Here is a 23938-nt window from a genome sequence, read left to right as displayed (position 1 = left end):
GAGGCACACGAAAGAAGCCTCGCAGGGAAAAAAAAACATATTGTACGTCGACGCGACCACATACAAAGAACAACGCGGAGCGGTAGCCAGTGTGGTTGATCACCAGCTTAAATAAGTCAACTGCGCCTCGATCAAGAGCAACAACATTCTCGAGGCTGAGGAAGCGGCAATCGCTCTCGCTATCACCAACCAGGGTGAGGAGGCTACCATAAAAATAATTACGGACTCGCAAGAAGCATGCAGCGGATGCATATCCACTGTGGCCATCCGCGTACTCAAGGCAAGAAAAATCAGCTTTTCGAGATGCTTCATAACGTGGACACCAGGCCATGAGACTGTCAAAGGTAACCAACGTGCCGACGCCAATTCCCGAGCATACGTCAACCGGGGGGCGCACAACGACGGGGAACCGGACGCAGTCACTAGACGCTATGGAGCCATCCTTGAACATCAAAGAGCCTTAAGGAGGATCTATCCGCCTCCCCACGAAGACCTCAATAGAGAGCAGTCGGTTGCCTGCAGACAGCTACAGACTAACACATACCCCAATCTGAGTCTACTCAGTAAAATCCACCCCACTACTTATGAAAATAAATGCCCACTATGCGGAGAACCCCCTACCACGGCCGCTCGATGGAAGCGCACTGGGTGCGGCCTGCTGCGTCGCGCCGCCGTCAATGGGCAAGCGCGTCCTTGGGGAGTTTACAGTTGCGCCCGCTATTTCTGCTGAGGGCGCCACTGTTCGGGGACACGTAGCCGCCGGGGTCGCCGGCTCTGAGCGCGCGGTTTGCTTCCTTTATGGATGCATTCGCCTCGTGTCTGCGTGGTAAACGCACATTTTTTTCTGTGCGCGTGTGCAAGCACGTTAACACTGAGCTGGGATGCGTTTGTTTTTTAAGGCGAAAGCCGTTCTGGCTCATGGAGCGAAAATCTGTGCGCAGAAGCTGTGCCTGTAATCTGTGCGTCGTATCTGTGCACTGGTGTGTCAGTCGCAAAAGCGGACGTGCAAGGAAGGAGATAATGAAAATGATTGATGGTGATAGGTAATCAATAAAAGTTATAAATAGACATTGATAGAGGTAATGACTAATGCTAGTGACTAATAATGGGTAACAATGACTAAAATGATTTGTAATGACCAGTATACCAAACTACGACATGTAATGACCGCAATTGATTAGAAATGAGTAAAAGTGCTTAGCGATGTGTGGTAATGACTATAATAGCTAGGAATGAGTCATCATTACTACTAATGACTACGAAATGACTAATATGTGAAACGACGACATGTAATGACCCCTGCTGATTCTAAATGAGTAACCTGCTTAGTTATGAGTGGTAAGGGCTGCAATGACTGCGCAGGCAGACTCATCATGACTGGGAAACGACCAATATATCAAATGACGACTTGAAATGACGAACTGTGGCAAACGGTGAGAGACAAATAATAGGAGAAGCGTAGGCTTTCGCCATCCTCCGCTTAAGAGACATCTAAGAGACCCTCTAATTTTATCTGCTGAGCTCGCTTCAGGCAAAGGCAGCAGCGAGGAGTGGAAATGCACTCGCTTCCTCTGAAATGAAAGCGGCGCTGAGGTTAAAAAGTCCAGATGCTGAAGCACAATGCCCCATCAGCTGCCATTGAATTTGCTACAAGGGGCAGCACATTGGACTTGTTGGTGATTAATTATAGGTTAACAGTGCAAACAACGTGACAGGAACACAGGAGAAGAGGACGGCACAATCGCGCTAGTTGTGTCGTCCTCTTTTCCTGTGTTCCCGTAACGTTGTTTAACCTATTCACTATTCAATTACCAAGGAGCTGGCCAGTGAACTACGATTTTTAACGATGTGCTGTGAAGCAGATAAACACAATGAGGTAGCACCAGACGCTTTTCTCGCAGATTATGGGGCGAGGGCATATCAGAGACAGGTACGAAGGTTTCTTTTTTTATATAAGCATACAATTTATTCTAAATTTTGCCGCGCTACGCCTTCCTGAGTGGCCCTGCAAGCAAAGGAGCCTGTGCATACAACATTTGTTTATACTGTTGAGACTGTTTGGGCCGACGCGATAAAGTGAAAAGCCCCGTTCCAATTAAAATCCGGAGCCCGCTCTGTCGGCAGAAAGTCGGAGAAATACCTCTCAGGTAAGAGGCACTTTAGTTGGTGACATGGCCAGACACCTTTGGCGCGATGAGAACACATGTCATGTTCAATGTGGCTGGAGCTGCCAAACTAGAAAGAGTCAATAAGATGTAAGGGTGAAATGGGAATAATTGAAAGTGGGACCCTTAGCTCCCAAGTGAGGCACACTATACTCCTATAGGGCACGTTCTTACGGCTTCGGTAAAGAGGGGCTTTATATAGCTATGTGTAGGGTGCTATATCATATAATGCGGCGGCTTAAGGATGCATTCTAATGATATGCGACAGAGGCAGCAATTACGGGACACGGTGAATAAGCAGGTAGCAAAGTGCGGCTACTCCAACGAGGCTCTGCAATGAGATTTAAGAATCCCAAGTTTTGTTTATCACTATCAGATTGTTGCTTAATTTATGCGATATTTGGTAATGGTTTTAAGGCGACATGTCGGTCGTGCGAGAGTCTGTTGCAGGAAATATTAGTTAACTGAACCAGTTACAGGTTAATGAAACCCAAGGACAATGGAGGCTTCATGCACCCTGCAAAGGAAGTAATGAAGCTTTGTCAGCTTACGAGCACCTTCATTAACAGGATGATGAAGTCTGAAAAGGTCCGGCGAAGTAGCAAGCTGTGTAAATGTTTGATTTTATCATTTTTTCTCACTGTACACAGTACCTGCAGCTCATCTATGAAAACAATGATCGTGCCCATGCTGAGGCGCTATGCAAGATATCGTTAAGTTGCTGAACCCACTGATAGCAAGCTGGGCTGGAAATGTGAACTCAGCAGTAGAGCGACGTTTAAGGCTATGGCATAAACCTCTCTCAAGAAAGGTTTTCCATCTGCGATTGGTAATTTTCTTCCTTTTTTGTGTGGCCATTTAATAAGCGTACTCGGCTGCAGTTGCGCTCTGAAGCGTGAACCTTCTTGTGATCGCAGCTAACACTCGATGCGCGTTCTTCCATTGAAAATTAAAAACCAGCAAAATTGTATGGGTTTACGAGCAGCCAATAAAAATGGTAACAAAACTTTCGGCGCATATACGTAGCACCTTGAGGCAGACCGGCTCTATGAAGCGCGCTTAGTTCGTTCATGCAAAATGCGTGAACCCATGACGGATAGCGTTCTGGCGTACAAAGTTTAAGGTCTCCAACTGAGTCGAAGGTCCCAGGTTATCATCTAGATTTAACCTAATAAACATTTTCATATTTCCACCGTAACATTTGTCACAATGGGATAGAAAGGTTGGTTACATGTCGCATTTTCACAGAGGTTGCTCATAGTAGGACATTTTTTTATTGGATAGCGCTGTCAGCTTAGAACAGGTTGACATCAATTTTTGTATAAAAGCTGTATGCAGGAATGAGTAAATGGTATAAAAATGACACACGGAATTCGCGACATAGGTAATTAAGTGGTTATGCATTAGGCTACCATGGCAGCTGAACAGCTTCGAATTGTTCACAGCCGGGTGACGTTTTCATGTGACAAACAACTTGATCCGAATGCAACATCATGGTAATGCGAGCTCTCCAATCGAGTGGCCTTGAACCACCGTCACATTAAGTTTTTCGGGGTACACTCTAGTATACATCCTTGTCGAGCAAGAGCTAAGTGCTGACATGTTCACACTAGACATGACAGTATATACTAATTCGTGTTGCCAAATTGTGCAAAGCGGAGCTCTTATATCCTTAAAATAAAAGGCTTCTACCACGCCGACGCCTTCCTGAAAGCGCAGCCAGGCGCAGCTCTCCGCGCGCGGCTGTCCCCGAACGGTGGCGCCGCGGCGGGGGCGACGGGAAGTAGGCGCCTCCCGCCGGTTTAGGGCGACGCAGCAGGCCGCATCTAGTGCGCTTCCATCGAGCGGCCGTTCCCCTACATTCTACCATGTTACATGAGCCTGTCAAGAAACACAGGTAGCACCAATAAACAGCACACGAACACCGGAGCAGTGGGAGGCTGCGCTGTCCTGCTCGACGCCTGACGACCAGCTCAAGCTGATTGACAGAGCGCGCAAGACGGCAAAGGCCACTGGGGCCCTGGGCTGAGGGCCCCACCAACGCCGGGAGAATTCCCTTTGTGTAAATAAAGTTTTTCATTCATTGATTCCTGACAAGGCTCCCCACTTCATTTTTCTCCTTAGTGTCGCTTTAAAGATCCCCAGGTGTTCGAAATTACTCCGTACCCCTCCACTATGGCTCCTCTTTCTCTCTGTCCACTTTTACTCCCACCTTCCTCCCTTCCCTTATAGCGCGGGTGATGTGTCCACAGAAAACGTGGCAATTACCGCGCATTTCCCTTCCTATAAATCAATCAATCTCTTCTGTCTGCACGAGGCAGCGGAGGTGGCTCAGCTACGAAGCCAGTAGCAGGCCCATGCATTTTCTTTTCCTTCTTCCTACAGCCACAACAGCATGAGCCATAAAGGCTTTTGCCCTAATAACAAATAAATATTAAAGCGAAAGCCTTTAGTGGCTCATGCTGATTCCTTTAACTGATTCATTTATAGGATGGAAAAGGAACGGTAACTGTCTCACTTCTTTTCTGTGGACACCTCAACCGCACCGTAAGGGAAGGGAAGTTGGGAGTGAAAGGGGAAAGAGGGAAAGAGGAGCCGTAGTGGAGGGCTACGGAGTAATTTCGACCACCTGGAGATCTTTAACGTGCGCTTACATCGCACAGCACACGGACGCCTCTTCGGTTCGCCTCCATCGAAACGCAGCCGCCGAGGTCGGGTTCGAACGCGGGTACTCCGGCACAGTAGTCGGGCGTCTTACCACTGCACCACCACGGCGGGGCAGTGCCTCATGCTGTCGTGGACAAAGTATCTCCCGCTTTTGCGCGTTCTGATTGGCCGAGGCGGGATGCGTCCCTGCCATCTGCAATGCCAAACTTGAAAGCACGCTAGGAACGCCACGTGACAGGAGCAGTGGCGCACCGTCCAAACTTGCACTTGTCGGAAAAAGTGTGATCGATACTGCGCCTTTCCTTTCCTGTAAATCAATTATACAGTGTTCTGCAACTTTATCGAACCCCCGTTTGAAACATTCTCCCGCCTCAACCGAAGGCTCATTAGCGCTGAAACTTCGCAGAAAGCTTGCGCGTTGTTGTTCCCTTCTTTACGAGGTACGTTTGACCATGGTGCTCACTTGATTTGGTCATGATGAGAAACCAGAACCGTCTGCGACGAGACAGGAGCAAAAGACGCTAACGTAAATCTTCTGCCAGAAGGGCAGCAGCGGCGCCATCTAGCACCATTACAGGAATGTGCCAAGTTTGCCCCGGCGCTTCTGAACGCATGCCTCAGGTCATCCTCATGAATAAAGGTTTTTGAATGCGCGTTTGAACAGTAGCGCTTTCCTACAGCGACACCAGATGACGCCATAGCTGCCTTTTGGCAGAAACTCTGCGCTGGCGCTTTTTTTGCGCCTCAGTCTCGTCGCAGACGGTTCTGGTTTCTCATCATGCGCGGCCAACCCGAGTAAGCACCATGGTCAAATTTACCTCGTAATAAAGATGGTTTGGTTTCTGTTTGTGGGTTTTAACGTCCCAAAGCGACTAAGGCTATGAGAGACGCCGTAGTGGAGGACTCCGGAAATTTCGACCACCTGGGGTTCTCTAATGTGCACTGGCATCGCACAGCACAGAAGACAACTCGCAAGCTTTGTGCGCAGTTTCAGCACAAATGAGCCTCCGGTCGAGGCGGGAAAATGATTCAAACGGGGGTTCGATAAAGTTGCAGAAAACTGTATGTATCACTGCAACGAACGCCGATAAAAGAAGTCTCATCTTGCCTAGCGTTCCTGCCATCTGCAATGCCACACTTGAACGCGCGTCAAGGAACGCCATGCGACGGGAGCGATGGTGTACCATCCAAACGCGCACTTGTCGGAGAAAGTGTAACAGATACTGTACCTTCCTTTCCTGTAAACCAATTATAACTATATGTAGCACTGTAACAAATGCCGACAAGAGGCTAATGACAGGAGGAAAATTATAGGATAGGAAGGGTAGGCTTTCGCCATTCTCCTCTTAAGAGACATCTAAGAGACCCTCTAATTTTTTTAATAGTTCGGGGCAATATAAAAACCCGCAGCAGCCTCTTTTTGATGGACGCGAAAATCACGGTGCCCGTGTGCTGTGTGATGTCAGTGGACGTTAAGGAATTTTAGGGTAGAAACTTCTGAGGCCCACCACACCGGCGTTTCTCATAGCTTGAAGTCGCTTTGGGACGTTACACCTAAATTAAACAAAACTGGGCTTCTGATAATAATGATAATATTTAATGCTGAAAAACTTGAAATGGCTCCTAAAACAGCTTCATTGATGTTTTCTAGGGATATTTTATGTATGATGTAGACTACATTATAGACATTGAGAACAAATACAAGGAATTTAAACTTGTAAAATACGAAGCAAAGCAAGGAAGTGCGCTGGTACAATCGATATTCAATATTTTTGTCTGTTCTGGAATTTTTGATGCCAGCATCAATTATTTTAATATGCAAATTACTTTGCGGCTACATATATCTTAGGCTTTTACTCAGGAGGTAATAGTTTTTATCAAGACATATTCAATGTGATAAACTGGCTGGAACTCATTTTTAATAGACAGAAACAAGCCCTATGTGCTTCAGGAACCCTCACAAACAAGTTGTCTTGAGTCATTTCTCTAAAGTAGTTCCTATTTTATTCTTTTTTGATTGTTCTCTGCCAGTCAGTTTGTGAAGTAAACAGCTATTTGTGCTGAAATGAAACTAAATGAAAAAAAAAAAAACATTCCGGGTGAGAGTGGGTTTTCTATTCTATTTAGACGTTGGATCATTGCCCTCTTCCTTTAATTAAGCGCCGAAAAGAGCATCGCTTGCATGTAGCCTCCCACGAACCAAATCTTCTATTTTGTTGGGACATCAAGTACTGTTCCTCTCATTAACAAACACGAAGAACACTAACTCCAAAAACTGCTGTGGTATCCGTCGTCCTTAAACTTCGCGGATATGGCTATGATAATTCCTCGCTTCTGCAGAGTGGCGCCGTACTTCACTGCGCTGTTTCGTCGTTTTGCTGTTTTGTCGATGTGCTGTTTTCTCGCTTTGCTGTTATATATCATGCGCTGTTTTGACGCGGGCTGTCTTTCCCCTCTGTTGTTTCTGCATTGCGCTGTTCTTTGCTGTCTGTTCTGACTCATGCTGTTTTATCACGCGCTGTTCTTTTGTGTGCCCCTATGTTGCCTATGGTTTAAATAGAATAAAGTAGTTCGTAGCGGCATATATCTGTACAGGCATGTTAAATGTGTAGATAAAGTACGCTCACGCCCATGAAGTGGTCACTATCTTTTTCTTGGGTAGTGCTGCGTATAGCGCCGTATTCCACCTGCGTAACCAGCACGATCACCATTTGTTACGCCCTTAAAGACCCAAAAGACAATACATTTCTTTCATCTACATAAAATAACCAAGGTAAAGAAATGTAATTTAGAACAGATCTCTTCGAACTGTCATTTTTCATCGGAAATATAAGGGAATGAAATCAAACTTATTGCGCGGTTAAAACTATCGTATCGATTGATTATTTTAGAGCTACATTGATTCACTTTGGCATATTCCGATTGCTCTTCAATCTTCATGAGCTTCATCTTCCTGAGCTTCACTGTCACTGGTCTCTTCAGGCGTGGTTGTAAATAATTCGTCCATTTCAGTATTGAAGCAGCACAGCAATGAGGTTATTTAAAGAAAAGAGATTAGGCGGAGGTTGAATCGGTCACCCTAAACGATTCGTAGCGCTCAACTCGGTAAAATTTATTTTATCGGTCGCAATCTCTTGTTCGCATTGTTCGGTAACGACTAAGCACTGGTGTAAATATAATGCACGCGTCAGTAGCTATCCAATGATATATCACACGATTTACTAATTGATTTTGAATAATATGCCACAGCCGAGCCAGTTGGTATGACATTTTGTGGAGGGAGAGATAGAGAATTAACTTTATTGATACAAAGTGATTGCGCGGGTTGTTCACCCAGTTCCGGGAAACCATTGGCGAATACGGCCCTTCAGGCCTGACCGATCAGCTGGCGCTGAAGGGGGAGCTCTGTGTGAGCCAGCTTCGCCTCCCACTGCTCATGGCTAATTTTCCGTAAACCATATGATTTAAGTTGTTCGGGGCAGTTCCAAACCATGTGGAGAATGTCGGACATCTCTCCGCAGGCCGGACATGCATTTGTGGGGTATTGCGCGGGCCAAATCTTATTGTGTCGGGTTGGGTTTGGTAGTGTGCGGGTTTGCATGTTTCGCCATATAGTGGCTTCCTGACGAGTGAGGTGGAGATAGATTTTGTGGAGATAGTGCGAAACACAGCGGACAAGAGAGAAAAAGGGGCGAGTGCTGACTGTCAGTTTATAGTCAGCACTTATCCTGTCATTTCTTATCCTCTGTGTTTCGCGCTGTTTCCTCAAAACGCTTACTTATACTTAATTACTACTTAATCATCTTGTCATTAAGACGTAAACTGTCTGATACACTTGCAATACACACTAACTACCCAGGGCTATATGCAAACAGCAAACTTGGCTTAGCTTAGCCGACAGCACTAAGTCTGATTTGACGTCTACCGGGGTTAAAGGTCAAAGCAAGATATTAAGTTCATTTCTGCATTTGTGGCCCTGCACTAGTAAAGCCTATGCTCTAAATCCTTCCAAGCGATTATCAGTCGATATCTTCCTGTTCGTAAACTTTAGGTTAGTAAAGTTAGATTTTCGTTAACTCACGCCTGCGGGCGATGCGCAAGCATCTACAAAAGCTTTAGCTGCACGTGACATGGTCACTTAATTCAATTTCTACATGAGCGGGAGTAGCAACACGTGGTGGCGAGACATTTCTTCCAGATCACGCCATCTTGTGGTAGTTCAGGCACCTCTGTCTGAATAAAAAAGAAAAAAGAGCTTCCGTGCAGTCCTTTGCATTTTGCGTTTTTATGAGCGCTCTTACCTTTGTTTCAATGAAGTTTATATGGCACCTTTGTAGGTGGAGATGAACTTCTTTTAATTGCAGCGACCTCAAGCTTTGTGCCTGTAAATATGCAGGCAACGACGCACTCATGTGCTCACAAATTCAACATCAACAGAGTTATTTCCAACTTCAAAGCCTCCTGCAGACTGATTCAGATCGGACCTCCGAATGCTGCCCCTAGTTAATAATTTACTTTCGATTTTCCATCTACTGTAAGCTATAAATTATTTAGGGTGTTTATTTTTTTTTCTCATTTCCTCTGGGTATAAAACGTGGGCATTGTCTAAATGCAAGCATTATGTTAGTTCTTTTTTAGGAGGCTCGTCGTTCTATCCAAAGTCGCTCCTTTGTATGATGGTTCACCTCGAGCGCGCACCAAGGGCTGACGTGTTTTCCGTCGGCTCCGGTGCCTCTCGCCGCGAACTGCGACCCGCCGACCCAAGCGGGGCTGAAATTCGCCGAAAAGCGTCTGGCCCAGGCCGCGCTGCCGCGGCTGCCTCCTCCGCCCGGCGGCTGACGCCGTCTCCGAGCCGAGGAGCCCTTCCGGAGAATATGGCCGCTCTGCAAGCTCAGCGAGGCTACGATCCCGAGACTATGGCCTGGTCCACGGTCCCGGTTGCCCCAACCGAAGAGCTTCCGCCGGGATCAGCTCTCCGGCATGAAAATCTGTTCAAGCTCGTGGAACGCCGCTCCCAGCGACGAGCCAAGATAGCGTCCTCTGCCGCGTCAGCGAAGTCAGCGCTCTCAAATCAGCAAAATGGCGTCCAGCGCGAGGATGCGTCCCAAGGCGGTTCAGCTCATAAGCCGACACCGAAGTGGAAGCCCAGACCACTTCCAAGATTCCATCCGGATGACTATCAAGTCGTCCTCAAACCCAGCACACCGGTGGCCCTCCGGGATTTGTATCAATGCGGTCAGTTGGGAGAAGCTTTCAAGGCCCTACTGGGTGAGTCGGCAGCAGCTACTCTCACTCTGCTTCCTTCATGGGAGCAAAATCTCGTTGTCACGGGCACCCCGGTTGCCGACGTGGCAGATCGCCTCATTGGCGAATTTCAACTTGCCTCTCCGAAAGGCTCCATTGCCATGCGGGGCCATCTTAAGCAAACCGACAATGTTTCTAAAGGTGTCATCACCGTAGCGAGCTGCGAGACCACTGCGTCCCTGCAACAAAAAATTCAATGGCGAGCCGGAGAGATCGTCGACATCCGAAAATACGGCACCTCCAACGCGGCCCAGCTCACCTTCGCCGGGAAGACTGTGCCTCGGTATGTGCATTACAATTCAGAAATTGCCCTGGTCCGGGCATACAAAAGAACAATTCCGGCATGTGTGAAGTGCGGCACAGTTGGACACCGGGCGGACACATGTCCCAACCCGAATGGTGAAAACTGCGGCCTGTGTGGCCAAAAAGTGCCGGCAGTGGAGGGGGTGCGGGCTCCTCACGACTGTCAGCCGAAATGTGCGACGTGTGGGTTCGGGCACCCAACAAACTCTCCTGAGTGCTCGAGGAAATTCCGCTCGCCCTCTACGGCCAAGCGCTCGGGACCTGCAGCAACACGGCATTCTGACGGGAAGCCAAAACACTCCGGCGCCACAACCAAAGACATCGCAAAACGTCAGACCAACATCACAGCGAAAAAGCAGCAAGAGTCCCCTGACGGAGGTGGCGCCAAGGGAAAGACGCCTCCGCCACCACCGAATGGGGGAAAAGGCCACAAAGCCCATACTAACAAGACGGATGGCACAGCTGACGCTTGGGCCCGTGCCGTGAAAAATGACAAACAGGTGAGTGGCATGGGTGGGGTTGCCTCCTCTCCTCCCCCTCCCTCCCATTCTCACGTTGATATCGAGCTCCAAAAACAGATGGCAGCAATCCGGGCCCAAAATGAGATGCTGCTTACCAAAATTCAAGCTTTAGAAAGCAGATTGGCTTCTAATCCTCCCTGCCCTCCTAGCCCGGAGAACATGGAGAGCGAGCCGGTGGCATCATCACCAGCCTTCCCGGCGGTCCTTGCTGAGATGGAGGCCCGCCTGACTATGAAACTTACCTCAATGATCAGTGCAGCAATGGAGCAGGTCCTGACCAAGGTCATGGAGACTGTTCCGGCTATGATTTCAAAACATGTCAGTGAAAATGCTCGCCTTCTCCGACGATCGGGTCCCCTTCGGGTTGTGTCCTCTCGACTTCCCAAAACAAGCCGTCGAGTCATAGACTCGGACTCCGAGGAAGCTGCCCCTCACCCAGGGACTGAGCCCCATGCCCAGCCTTTGGGTGCTGGCTCTGAGGTAGTCGCTCCCTCCAAATTTATATTTAATCCTAATGATGGCGGGGCCCCCTAAATGTAGGCGCTTTCCACCTTCAAACTTGGCTTCCCCATTTACAATAACACAGTGGAACTGCAGAGGTTTCCGTGCTCGCTGTAAGCGGGCCAACTTTCGTCTTTACCTCGCAACTTTTGAATGCTTACCAGCCGTGGTAGCCCTCCAAGAGCCAGGGATGGGCGCCGCACTCACAAGCTATACGACATTCCAACAAGACCCCTCGACTTGTCTTTGTGTCCACAAAAATTACACAGCTAATCTTGTCGACCTCGACCTCCAAATTGTATATTCCTATGTGATGGTGACTCTCCTCCCTCTCCGCAAGCAGGACCCACCACTTCACATTCTCAATGTATACTGTCCTCCTAAACTGCAACACATTTCTTTTTCAGACCTCTTCAGCCGAGCGCTGAGAGTCGCGGGTCGAGACCCCCTCCTGATTGTAGGCGACTTTAACGCCCCCAGTCGGCTTTGGGGCTACCACCGTGAAGAAAAGCGAGGGCGCAGGTTGGCGGAGCTTGCGTCCACGCTGGGCCTCACTCTTCACACTGACCCCGTCCACCCAACCCGACTTGGTAACTCCGTGACAAGGGACACCTGTCCGGACCTCACCTTTACTTATAACATCCAACATGCAGACTGGGTCAACACCGAGGAAACCCTCGGCAGCGACCACTGCATTATCAATACCACAATCAGAACTCGTCCACTCTCTAAACCCACAACACAAGCCCGTCTCCCAGATTGGACGAAATTCAGACAAAATTTCGACAACACAACATCCATTACAGAGCAAGGGTACACCTCATGGTCCCAGCATTTGGTTTCACACCTTCGCTCCACCGAAACTCAGATTCAGCTTTCAGAGGTGGTATCGGATGTGGACAACCACCTACTCCACCTCTGGGAAGCTCGGCACTCCCTCGTCCGCCGATGGCGCCGGCAGAAACATAACAGAAACCTTAAAGCTCGAATTGCCGAGCTCACCCAGCGAGCGGCTGAGTATGCGGTCCAGCTCGCCGACTCTAACTGGGTGGATAGGTGCAACACGGCAGCGCGTCAAATGTCCAGCCGAAACACATGGCGCCTCTTTCGCGCCCTCATTGATCCAACTCAGACCCGTAGAGAAACACAAAAACATCTTCAGCGTGTAATCCACACCTTCTCTGGTAATACTACACAACTCGCGCACAAACTCAGGGACCGATATTTGTGCAACATACAGGACACCCGTGGGCAGGCGTACTCTTATGCAGGCTCTGAGAACGCTGAGCTTGATCAGCCGTTTAAGCTCCACGACTTACGGGCAGCCCTGGGCAAAATGAAACGTGGTACTGCACCTGGCCGGGACAAAATCACTGTTAAATTACTAGCTAACCTTCCTGACTCAGCTTATACCACTTTATTGGACTACATCAATGCAATATGGCGAGGAGATACGCCACTCCCCATTGATTGGAAAACCGCTGTGGTCACATTCATACCAAAGGCCGGCAAAGCAATAAACACGGACAACCTTCGCCCCATCTCTCTTACCTCTTGTGTGGGCAAACTTATGGAGACGATGGTGCGGGACCGGTTGTCTGAGTACCTTGAGACACAACATATCTTCGCGGACACCATGTACGGATTTCGCCCACACAGATCCGCACAGGATGTCTTGCTTCAACTACATCGTGAAGTCCTTGACCCCCTCGAGTGCCCTCATAACGACAGGGTCGTACTCGCCCTGGACCTTAAGGGGGCTTTCGACAATGTAACGCATGATATTATTCTCACTCATTTAAGTCAAACCAACTGTGGCCACCGTGCCTTCCAATATATCCGCCAATTCCTCACAGACCGCCAATCTTACATCCGCATTCAGGATAACGAACACGGCCCCTTCCTCCTAGGTACCAGGGGAACGCCGCAAGGCGCAGTGCTTTCACCCCTGCTATTCAATTTGGCCATGATGCGCCTGCCGGCCCAGCTCGGTGCTGTCGAGGGCGTGCAGCATGCTCTGTACGCCGACGACATCACCCTGTGGGCTACACAGGGCTCACTTGGAGACATTGAGGCCAGCCTGCAGCAGGCGGCGGCTATAGTAGAGCGCTATGCTAGCCGCTGCGGCCTTCAATGCTCCCCACAGAAATCGGAATTTGTGCACATCCGCCCCTCTCCAAAATGCACTACTAAAATTCAACTTACTCTTCAATCAGGTCCAGTTCCAGAAACACAAGAAGTCCGAGTACTAGGACTCTTCATTCACCAACACCGCAAGCCAGACACCACATTGGCTAAACTCCGCAAGGTGGGGGACCAGGTGGGCCGCATGGTCCGCCGGGTTTCCAATAAACGCGGGGGGTTACGAAGCAAGGATGCCTTGCGGCTGGCAAACGCCTTCGTAACCAGTCGAATCCTTTATTCGACTCCATATCTCCACCTGCGGAAGCAAGATGAGGATGCCCTCGAGGTCATTCTCCGCAAAATCTATAAGCGGGCCCTCGATATTCCGGTGACTACCTCAAACCAGCGCCTCATGGCACTGGGAATGGTGAACACCTTCAGGGAACTGAGGGAAGCGCACCTCACAAATCAATATACGCGTTTGTCGCAGACGCAGTCGGGCCGCCGCCTTCTTGCCCGGCTCCACATCAAACATACGACACTTATGGAAGAACGGGCACGCATTCCAGCGCCGTGGAGATGCGCCCTCCGCGTACGCCCTCTTCCCGCTAAAATGGCACGCGAAGACCATGATGGCAGACGCCTGGCGCGGGCGGAAGCCCTGGCACGCCATTATGGTTCTAAACCCGGCGTTTTTTATGTGGACGCCTCTGGCCCGCACCATGGGGGGTGGTACACGGCCGCAGTCGTCCACGAGTCGAAAACAGTCAACGGACTTAGCTTCAGGGCCCGCAACATAACTCATGCGGAGGAGGTCGCCATAGCATTGGCTGCTTCCCACTCTGACTCGAAATATATAATTTCCGACTCGCGAGGGGCCTGTCGGAATGTCGAACAGGGCTGGACCCCTTATCTAGCCTACCGAATACTTCAAAATAGCTCCTACATTGGGGACCCCGCTACCCGATATATTATTTGGGCTCCTGCTCATCAGGGGCTGGCTGGAAACGAGGCTGCCGACGCCGCCGCCCGCGCGCTCTCTCTCCGGGAAGTTTCCTCCTCCTCCCCCTCCGACCAGGACGCTGATCCTTATCCGGCTTATACATTCAAAGATATCGTAAATTACTACCAATCTAGCCACAGCCTTTACCCCCGCCCATGTAAAGGCCTTTCAAAGGCGGATGAGCGGCTCTTACTCCGCCTCTATACAAACACACTGCTGTGCCCGGCAGCTCTAAAACACTTCGACCCTGCTTTCTCTGGCAGCTGCCCGCACTGTGGGGTGGTGTCTTCGGACATCTACCACATGGTGTGGGCCTGCCCCTCAAATCCGGCTATCCCCCCTCACCCCAACCCAACCCGGGAGGACTGGGAGGCGACCCTGCTCGGCTGCTCCGACCTGAAGGCCCAACGGGCCTTAGTCGGGCGAGCCCGAGCGGCGGCAGACGCCACTGGGGTCCCGAACTAGGGACCTCCACCTAGTGTTTGTGAGGGTTGGCCCCTTCAGGGTCAGCTCACGCATAACCTCCTGTATTTGTCCTATATAAATGTTTTCTACCACCACCACTCCTTTGTATAGCTGGTGCAAATGGACGCTTGGGAACCGAAACGAAAGGATAAGAGCTTTTATAGAGCGTTCTTGGAAGTGGCGCTATAAGTAAAAAATTTTCGCCGTGTGATTTTGTGAAGAAAAAGAATAGAAATTACTGTGCACCTGGAAGAAACAGTCAGGTTGAAAAGAAATTGTAGACGGGCTAGATGGTTTTCAGCTTCAGACGGCATTCTTAGCGCAGAAAAACACACAACGCACAGAAAAACACACACGACTGTCCCGTGTCCATCCTTTTCTCTCGCGTGCGTGTCTTTTCTGCGCTAAGAATGCCGTCTGAAACAGTCAGGTCTCCTTTACCCTTTACACCGACATACTTCCTTTCCAAAGTGCAGCTGGCCTGTGTTCGCAATATTATTTCTATTACCTGGCCTCACTTATCGCGTCCTTTTTAGTGAAATTTTCCACAAAAACAGGCGCAACAAAGTCAGCTATTCAGATCGTTCTCTGACAACTGTTCGCAAAGCTAAATCTTTTTTAAACAAAGTTTAAGCGAAAATTGTATGACGTCGCAAGCAGAAAACCTATAAAATTCTTTTTCTCTCCTTTATTTCGAAACTGGCGAGGAGGCCTTAACCATCTAAAAAAGAAAAGGATATCGGAGCCTAGAGAGTGTTCTGCTCTGTCGAGAGGGTCGAGAGATTAAAGCTTCCAGTTCGTAGGTCGAGGCGGACCTGTCAGATCATCTGTATGCGTCTACGCTAAAGATTTGCGCGCGTTAGCCTTTTGCTGCAGTGAATTGGGTGCAGCGACCCTGACATACATTGTCAGCCTCTTTAAGGCCGACGCACGGCAACAACAATCGCTCCAAACTGAGTATTTGCAGTGTCGCTTGTGTGAGCCCACTGTGTAGTTGTCTGAAATCTAACAATATGCATCGCGTGCTGAAGACGTCTGCCGAAGGCATTTCCTTTCTGCGCTCCGTACGTGGAAGGACTTGTTGTAACTCCTCTCAAAAACGTTTTGATCAGATTCCGAGGATTACATCCCTGCCTTTTATTGGAAGTTCGTGGATATATTTTCCTCTGATTGGTGAGTCAACTCACATCCGATTGATTAGCGTACGTAAAGCCGGTCCCTTAATGAAAAAGAACAATAGAGAGCATACAAGAAGGAATTTGTTTTTGCTACTTCAGCTAATAAATTCGCAATGTTTCGTGTTCATCATGCGGCCCGAGAAAAAAATGTTCAGAGCGGAGAAAAAAAAGTGTGATTCGCGCTCACAACATTTGCGTATTCACTAATTAAAAACAATCAACCCTATGACTTTCTTATTGGGATGTTGGGCATTCGTAATGCAGCCGTCAGCATTACTTGCGGTGAGAGAATTATGGCCAATACGTGCACAGCGACAATAAATATTGCATGTGTAGTGTTTAGTCAGTGCAAATGAACCGAATATTGCCTAAGCCAGGTGTTACTCGTGGCTGCTATAGCACATCCTGGAGGATCCGCCCATCGCTTTACTCTTGATGTTCCAAAAAACTAATTTCGTCATTGCTTTTTTACAAGCAATGCTTTGAACACGCCTCAAACAAGTGAGGTAGGCTGCATTCCCACCACCAGATATTTTTTGTAGCAAAACTTCTCTGAACCTGCTTTCCTAGGCGGTGAGGCAATGACACAAAAATGCTACCACAGAATAAATAATGCAGTCGATATTTTCATCAATGTTTCTCAACGCTGTAATAATATGGAGATTCAAAACATTTATTGTCAGAATTGACTTACAAAAATATTAAGACAAAAAGCTGTGTGCGAAAGCTGTTTATGTACGTATTTTACGTTACCAGGCAAACGCACAGCGCGAGAAAGGATAATTTGTGTGAACCTCCACTGTCAATAAAATCGTCACCTCAACTTATCCCTCACTGCAATTCTCACTCACTTTGTAGCAGAACTAAAATTTGTGTCCGCACCCCTATTCCTGCTTCAGGACTCCGTAAAAATGGGAGGAAGCAACTTTAATCGTAACAGATAGCTCAGAATAGGGAAGCATAGCATCCGAACTGATGAAAAAACTGGCTGTATGCGGTAACCTCTTTTTGCACTGCGCCTCGGTTAAACCTAGTTTATTGTGCTTTAGCACTTTTCAACGTTCTTCCCTTACGCACGAACTCGTAGTAATGTGGCAATTTTTCACCTCTTTCTACAGACTTGACCAAACGTTTTGCACAAACGTCTAATGGAAATGACTAAATATAAAATATTTGTGGTAGGTATATATTCAGCTGTTAAACACGCTCACTAAAACCATCAACGTATTTGATCTCTGGAGGAAGCATTGTTTTTGTGCAAAGCTCGTTCACTTTCTACTCTGGTCAATGTTTTGGCTTTTGTGACATGACACCAGCGTAAGAGGCGTAGAAATGAAACTACGGTTGTTGGTTTATGGGGGTTTAACGTCTCATAAAGACTAAGGCTATTATAGACGCCATAGTGAAGGGCTCTGAAAATTTTGACTACCTTTAGTTCTTTAATACGCACCGACATCGCTCAACACACGAGCGCCTTGCTTTTCGCCTGCATCGAAAAGCGGCCACCGCGGCCGGGATTCGACCTCGCGTTCTTGGGTACGGCAGTCGAACGCCCTAACCACTGCACCACCGCGGCAGCGCCAAAACTACGCAGAACGTTCACTCGTCCTGCAATCATCATCGTCATCATGTGCATCGCTTCGAATAACCTGATGAAAAATTGGTAAAAGCAGATAATATTATTGTTGTCACCAAATATCTGTGTAAAAAAGTAGCAGAGCCCACGTTAGCAAGCTCACTTCTCGAAATACTCGAGCATGTATGTGTAAAATCGGATATTTCGACCTATTGCTACGAAGCATTGCAATGATTATGCTAAAGGCAACTTGCACACTCCTTTGGTTGTGACCAGAAGTGGGACGAGATTTTTTTTAGAATGCCTTTTGCGGCGTGCAGCTGGTTACACGCCTTTTGATATATATGCGCTTTTTGGTCCCAATTTCGAAGCTTCCTCGGCAAATGTAAGTTGAGTGCGGCTAAGAGAAACGGTAACACAATTCTTTGACGGATGACGCAAATGTTGCTTGTATCGCCGCCGAGTTGTTCAGTTCTTTGAGTGCGCAAATAGCTCAATAAAAAGTTTATTCTGAAAGCCATTGGCTTTCTTCCTGATTGCTTGACTGCTGTCCCCACGAGATGATATAAGGCGGAGGTGAAGGGTTTCAAGAAAGAGGCTGGCATGCGACGATAGCGTGGTGGCTTAGGAGGTTATGCTAAAAGCGATGGAATGCACAATCGCAGAAGTTCATACCTTTGGAAAGACCCAGAGGACGGCTAATCGAATATGGATGTTATGAAGAACTCATTGGAATGAGAACCCCTAGCTCCATGGTAAGATGCCGTGCTATATGGCTAAGTCAAAGTTAAACCCTTTTCTCCAATGCTGAACCCCTTTTTCTAAGTCGATGCTTTAGATGTAATTTTTTACAAGAGAAGAATGTTCTCGGGCAGACCGAGAAAAGCAAGTACCAATAATGCTGATCTTACACGCCTAAAAAGCAACTTCTTATGACGTTTTAGAGGCCATCGTCCAGGAAGATGGAGGTTCTGTTATAATCTCGTATATTCTTGCGCAGATCCCCCGAATAAAAGGTGACAGCAAATGTGAAACAAATAACGCATTCCTTTGGACATGGAGGCTTCCAGATGCCACTTCGAATACATGCCCGATACTTCACAGCTGTCCCCTAACACTGTGCTGCGGCTGCCTGCGAAAGGCTAAGCAGCAATCGTAGAAAAAACTAAAAAAAAAAACTGTTGAATTGAAGTTGTAGTTGGGGTTGCTTCAGCGCCAAGACAAAATATTCACGGCAATTAAACTTCAGCGACGTTGTGAACAAAGATTCACCTGAAGAGATAAACTTCAAGATGAAAAAGCTGTCACTTCAGAAACGACGACGCAACCATGCCGCAGTACCAGCACCCGACGAAACCGTGACTCCAAAATGAGACCAACATGCAATTTCAGAGCAGCGACTTGGCAGCGCCTCTCGACTGCCGTATAATAGTTACTCTTGTTTACACTGGAGATAACTATTCCCTGATAATGGACTCTTCGCCGCACAGAAAAAAAGGCCGTCAGCAGCATTGCACGGCCCTTAAATTCGTAATGCGGGAGGCCAGTTTAAACTTCATTTTAGGCCACGCAGCGCCAGAGTAATAGTTAAAAAACATGCTTATCTTATGCGCACTTCATGTCTCCAGCAGTGCTTCCACCAAACAATAATGGACATATGTTTGATCGAGCATTCAAGCGTTCATTGGCCTTCAGTCAGAGCTTGTCAGAGTTTCGCCGGGCGGAACTGCACATCTGAATGGAAGCCTGAAGGTTTCATGGATGATGAAGCAAGCATCCCAACCTGGGCAAGCTTCTAATTACTTTAATAACCTTATTTATTTCACCACCACAAAGTACATGGTGGCAGGATGCCTACAGTAAAAGCTGCCTCTTGGGCAGCTTGACAAGGCCACAGGCACCCAGCCGTTTACTTTGGCAGCAAAAGTAGTACATCATATTTAGAAAAACGACAATACATGTCTCACAGAAAACTACATAAGCACATGACAAGTATTCGTCACAAAAACAAAAATAAAACCACATACATAATTATTCACATGAAAATAAAATCACCATGTAAATTTTTTACTCTGGGTGTCCATGTGTAACAGGCATACTAAGAAGACAGAAAACTGGGTTAGCTATTTTGGATGCAAATGAGACATGGTCTAACAGCGCGAAAAGCACGTACTGGCAGGGCAGATATGAAACAACACGCCGCTGACTAGTAACTGATTTTTATTCCGGAAGGATTGCGCAGTAATTAATTGCGGAGGTAATTTACTGGAACATAGAAGGAAGACAATCACATGCCGCTGGTGTGAGAGGAACCCACGAGCTTTGCATTTCGCGTCCGCAGTTCTACCTCAGGGTTGCGGCAACGGCTGTTTAATCGTCCTCCTTAGGTACTTGTGTTGCCTCAAAGCTATCCTTGAGAGTGTTTCCCCGCATTTCTTTCGTAATTTGCTCAACGAGAGCTCCGACTCTGGTGGCCTTCACGTCGTAGCTACCGCAAGAAGGTTATCACGCAGCTCACAGCCTTCCCGCTAGATCACTTTCCACGTGACTCTCGCTGCATCGCAGGACGTTCTACATCCGCTGCTATTAAAGAGGGTGGCGATCGTGAACAATCTCACGGACAATTTTTAAACACAACATAGGAACCTAAGGATCAGAAGATTAAACAGCCGTCGGCGCTGCTCAGTGGCAGAGCATTGGACGTAAAATTCGGAAACTTCGATTTCGTATCTTACCGGCTGCATGTGGTTACTTGTCTTCTACTTTCAAGTTATTTATGTCTATGTTTAATTTTTACTTCACAATTATTAACACACAAAGTTCAGTTACAACTTTCGTTGCGTCAGCGGCTGCACACTGACTCTTTTTTTACGCACATAATGAACAAGTTCACGATGATTGCTTTTCTGAAAGAACTTGCATGGCGACTCCATCTCTCTCTCCCTCCCATCAGCAAGAAAATTGCCGTAGCAACGCCAAACATCAGCGATTCACATTAAAGCAACATTAGCACAGCACTCACAACATCCGTGGAAGCGGCCACGAAATTACAGCGGTTGATTTTTCTGCCTCGTCCATTCTCTGACGCATTCCTTTTGCGGGGTATCTCATTATAAAATCTGCACTTCGCCAAGGCTCCTACAAGGTCCTCAATGTGCGACCGCCGCCATGCTGTTCGGGGTCAACTTTAGCAAATCTTGCTAGATGATGTGAACCATGCAGCTATTGAACAGATTTTGGGAAGCACCGGTCCTCTTACTCAAAACAACAAAGAAATAGATTTTTCCTGTGCGTCGACTATCGGCGACTGAACCGTTTATCATGGAAAGACGTGCCCCTACCCCGGTTATACGATGCCTTAGGCCTTTAAAATGCTAATTTTCGTGCGCGCCCCTGGAAGCAGCAATTCTACTGATGTCCTCTGTCATTTCTCGCGCATGTATTGCTGTTCGCTGCAGAGCACTGGGCATCCGCTGGCAACCCTAGGGTAAACAAAAAAACCCAAGGCGTGCTGGACGGCTGTATCCTGTCTTTAGGATACAATTTACTGCCATGGGTTGTGGCCAACATGTACTAGTAGCACGTTTAGATACTGCCACCGGTGGATAATGATGAAGACGTGGCGCGCTCTTGCGCGGAATGAGAAGACGAATCACGGGTTGTTTTTTATCGTGCTGATTGCCGTTGGTCCTTAGTACTTAATCTATTACTTATTTGTATATTTGCCCTTATATATATATATTCATTTTGTGTTGCATCTAACGTTATATTCTTAGTGGGGGCGCTGGGCCCGACTACAGCCGCAGCAATCACAGAATTTCGTATTGGCTTTCGTTTATCTTTGTTTACTATTCAATATGGCATTTTATTCTGCCGCAATCTATCACCATATAGGCCTTAACTGCTGACTGTGGTGCCCCACCGGCTGTGCTCGGATATGTTGGACAAATTCCATAACCTGCATTGCGCTGGACATCTCGGAGTGTTGCGCATGTGCGCCCAGGTGTGTCGCCGTTACTTTTGGCCAACATTTTCACGCTCTGTGCGGCGATATGTGTCCGCTTGTTGTCTCTGTCAACGCCAAAAAAGCCATCCTTGTTGCCTGCTCATCCCCTTCAACCGCTCCACAATCCGTGCTACTTTTTCACAGGGTTGGCATCTATCTTCTTTGCCTATTTCTAATGTCGAGTCTAAGGCAGTAAATTGATTGGCGCAGCCACAGACCACACGCACAAAATACGCAACCATGTGTTCGTTTGGCAACCAGGTGTGCTGCACTGATGTTACCGGCTTTCTCCTCAAATAAGTCTTCATTTCTCGTGGCAGTTCCAGACAATTTCTTACCGACCAGTGTGGCTACTTGCTCTAACTACTGATCGAATACCTTCCCCGTTCTTCTACTCAGCACAAACACGTTCCTGCTTATTACACCGGGATTAAACAGGCTTCACCAAACACTTCAGTCGTATGATGACTGACATGCTTTGTATATCTGCGTGGAGGCAGGAATATGTTTGTGCTTCTTCCAAACTCATGATAGCGATGGTCGCTATGGCGACTATCGCGATTAGAACCTTTCAATTCCATATGTCACCTTCGCGTGCAACTCTTCCCGCCACGACACTGCTGGATTTTCTCATTCTTATGTCTTGTTTATTCAGCACGCCCACTTGCCTTTGGGCACATTTTTACTGGAAGCATTCACCACTTAGTACTCCCAAGATACCAACGCACGAGCCAAATCGGCAGGCCAAGTAGCCCGAGCACACCTCTCTTCGGTCCAACTCCGCCAGAAGTGCATTTACGATCGCCGCGTCAGGACTTCAAATTTTCTCTTGGAATCTTCGTCCTCCTTTGGACTTCCATTCTGCACTTTGGTTTCTCTGAGAAACTGCTGCCCCACACAGCAGCCCTCATCACGTGTTCTGCGAGGAGACCGAGGTAGCCAACGAAATTACATCCCTTAGATATGCGCCCGGCGTGCGGCTTACTTGGTTCATGTGGTTCGCCTCGAACGGTACCAAGCCGTTACTCGTCCTCCTCTTGGCACTGGGACAGTGATTTTGCCCCAGCGGACTGTGCCACGGGTGGGAAATTGCGAAGAAGAAGTGGTGCACTCGTGTGGAGAACGCGAAGAGAACGTAGTGCGTGTTTTTTTGGTCGTGCTGATCGCCGCTTGCCCGTAGTACTATGTAATCCATCGCCTACTTTCATATTTCTTGTAAATATAGTCATTTTAAATTGCTTCTCACATTGCAAATATGTTTATTCATTCCAAAGCATGGTCCACTGTCGCATCAACGAAAACAGGGGAAACCTAGTTGTGGAAACCAAGGCCGTCAGCCGCTAGTATGCTGGCAGGGGAGGGGGGCACGTCACTGCAACAAGCGTGGTAGCAGCTTGACTGCAACGCAACTATTAACTGTTGCCATTTCTATAACTGTAATACTCAACATGCAGTAGCACCTTTCATATTTGACTGTATGGACAATCGAAATGCATGAAGGCCTGTAAAGCTCCCAGTAGAGTTTTCCTTTCCATTACCCCGCTCACTGAAGAGAATAAACTTTCGCTTTAACGGAGATATATGAATTGAAAGTAAATTTGGAAGTAACTGTAATGTAATGGCAACACGATGTCGATCATTCGATTCTGAAAAATAATTACTGATGTACCTAATATTAATTGTAGACCTCGCAAAACTAGAACCTCGCACTTGTATTACGTCGGTAAGCGTTACATCGCATAACTGCTCCTAGGTGTAGATCTCTGTGAACTGGTCTCATGATGCAGAACGCGTAATTAAAAACGTTATCTCGAGCTATACTACTCACATCCCGGCTTTTTTCACTTTCATGTCTCTCTGAAGCTATTGCTATAGTATGTCAAGCACCATTTCGCTCCAAATAGGAGCGTCAGCGACTGAAATGTGACTGTACTTTTGAGAAACTGATTACCGCTACAATTGTACAAACATATCAGCGTTCGTTTTGTTCCTGCTAATTACAGCAACGTAGCTAGAATACCTACAATGGAATAATTGTATGTCTTTCATTGTTCTTATCGTATATATAGAGCAGCCATTTATATTGTCCTGTTTCATAAGCGTTTTACTCTCATCCCGCTCAACA

The 23938-nt window shown here is 47.7% G+C and overlaps 1 protein-coding gene across 1 annotated transcript in view; it reads left to right on the top strand.

Moving 5' to 3' along the window:
- Positions 1 to 16066: 16066 nt before the first annotated feature.
- The window catches only part of LOC146174607 (putative cytochrome P450 301a1, mitochondrial), a 71086-nt gene continuing 63214 nt past the window's right edge, over positions 16067 to 23938 (top strand). Inside the window, exons 1-2 of the mRNA XM_084585417.1 lie at positions 16067 to 16117; positions 16166 to 16226. Of these exons, the coding sequence (XP_084441543.1) occupies positions 16067 to 16117; positions 16166 to 16226 (112 nt within the window). The remainder of the gene's footprint in view (positions 16118 to 16165; positions 16227 to 23938) is intronic.

Source organism: Amblyomma maculatum, chromosome 11, assembly GCF_055883805.1.
Source record: "Amblyomma maculatum isolate TAMU_Amacu chromosome 11, ASM5588380v1, whole genome shotgun sequence".
Classification (NCBI taxonomy): Eukaryota; Metazoa; Arthropoda; class Arachnida; order Ixodida; family Ixodidae; genus Amblyomma; species Amblyomma maculatum.
Note: the sequence above shows the minus strand (reverse complement) of the source record. Positions and strands in the feature narration are given on the sequence as shown.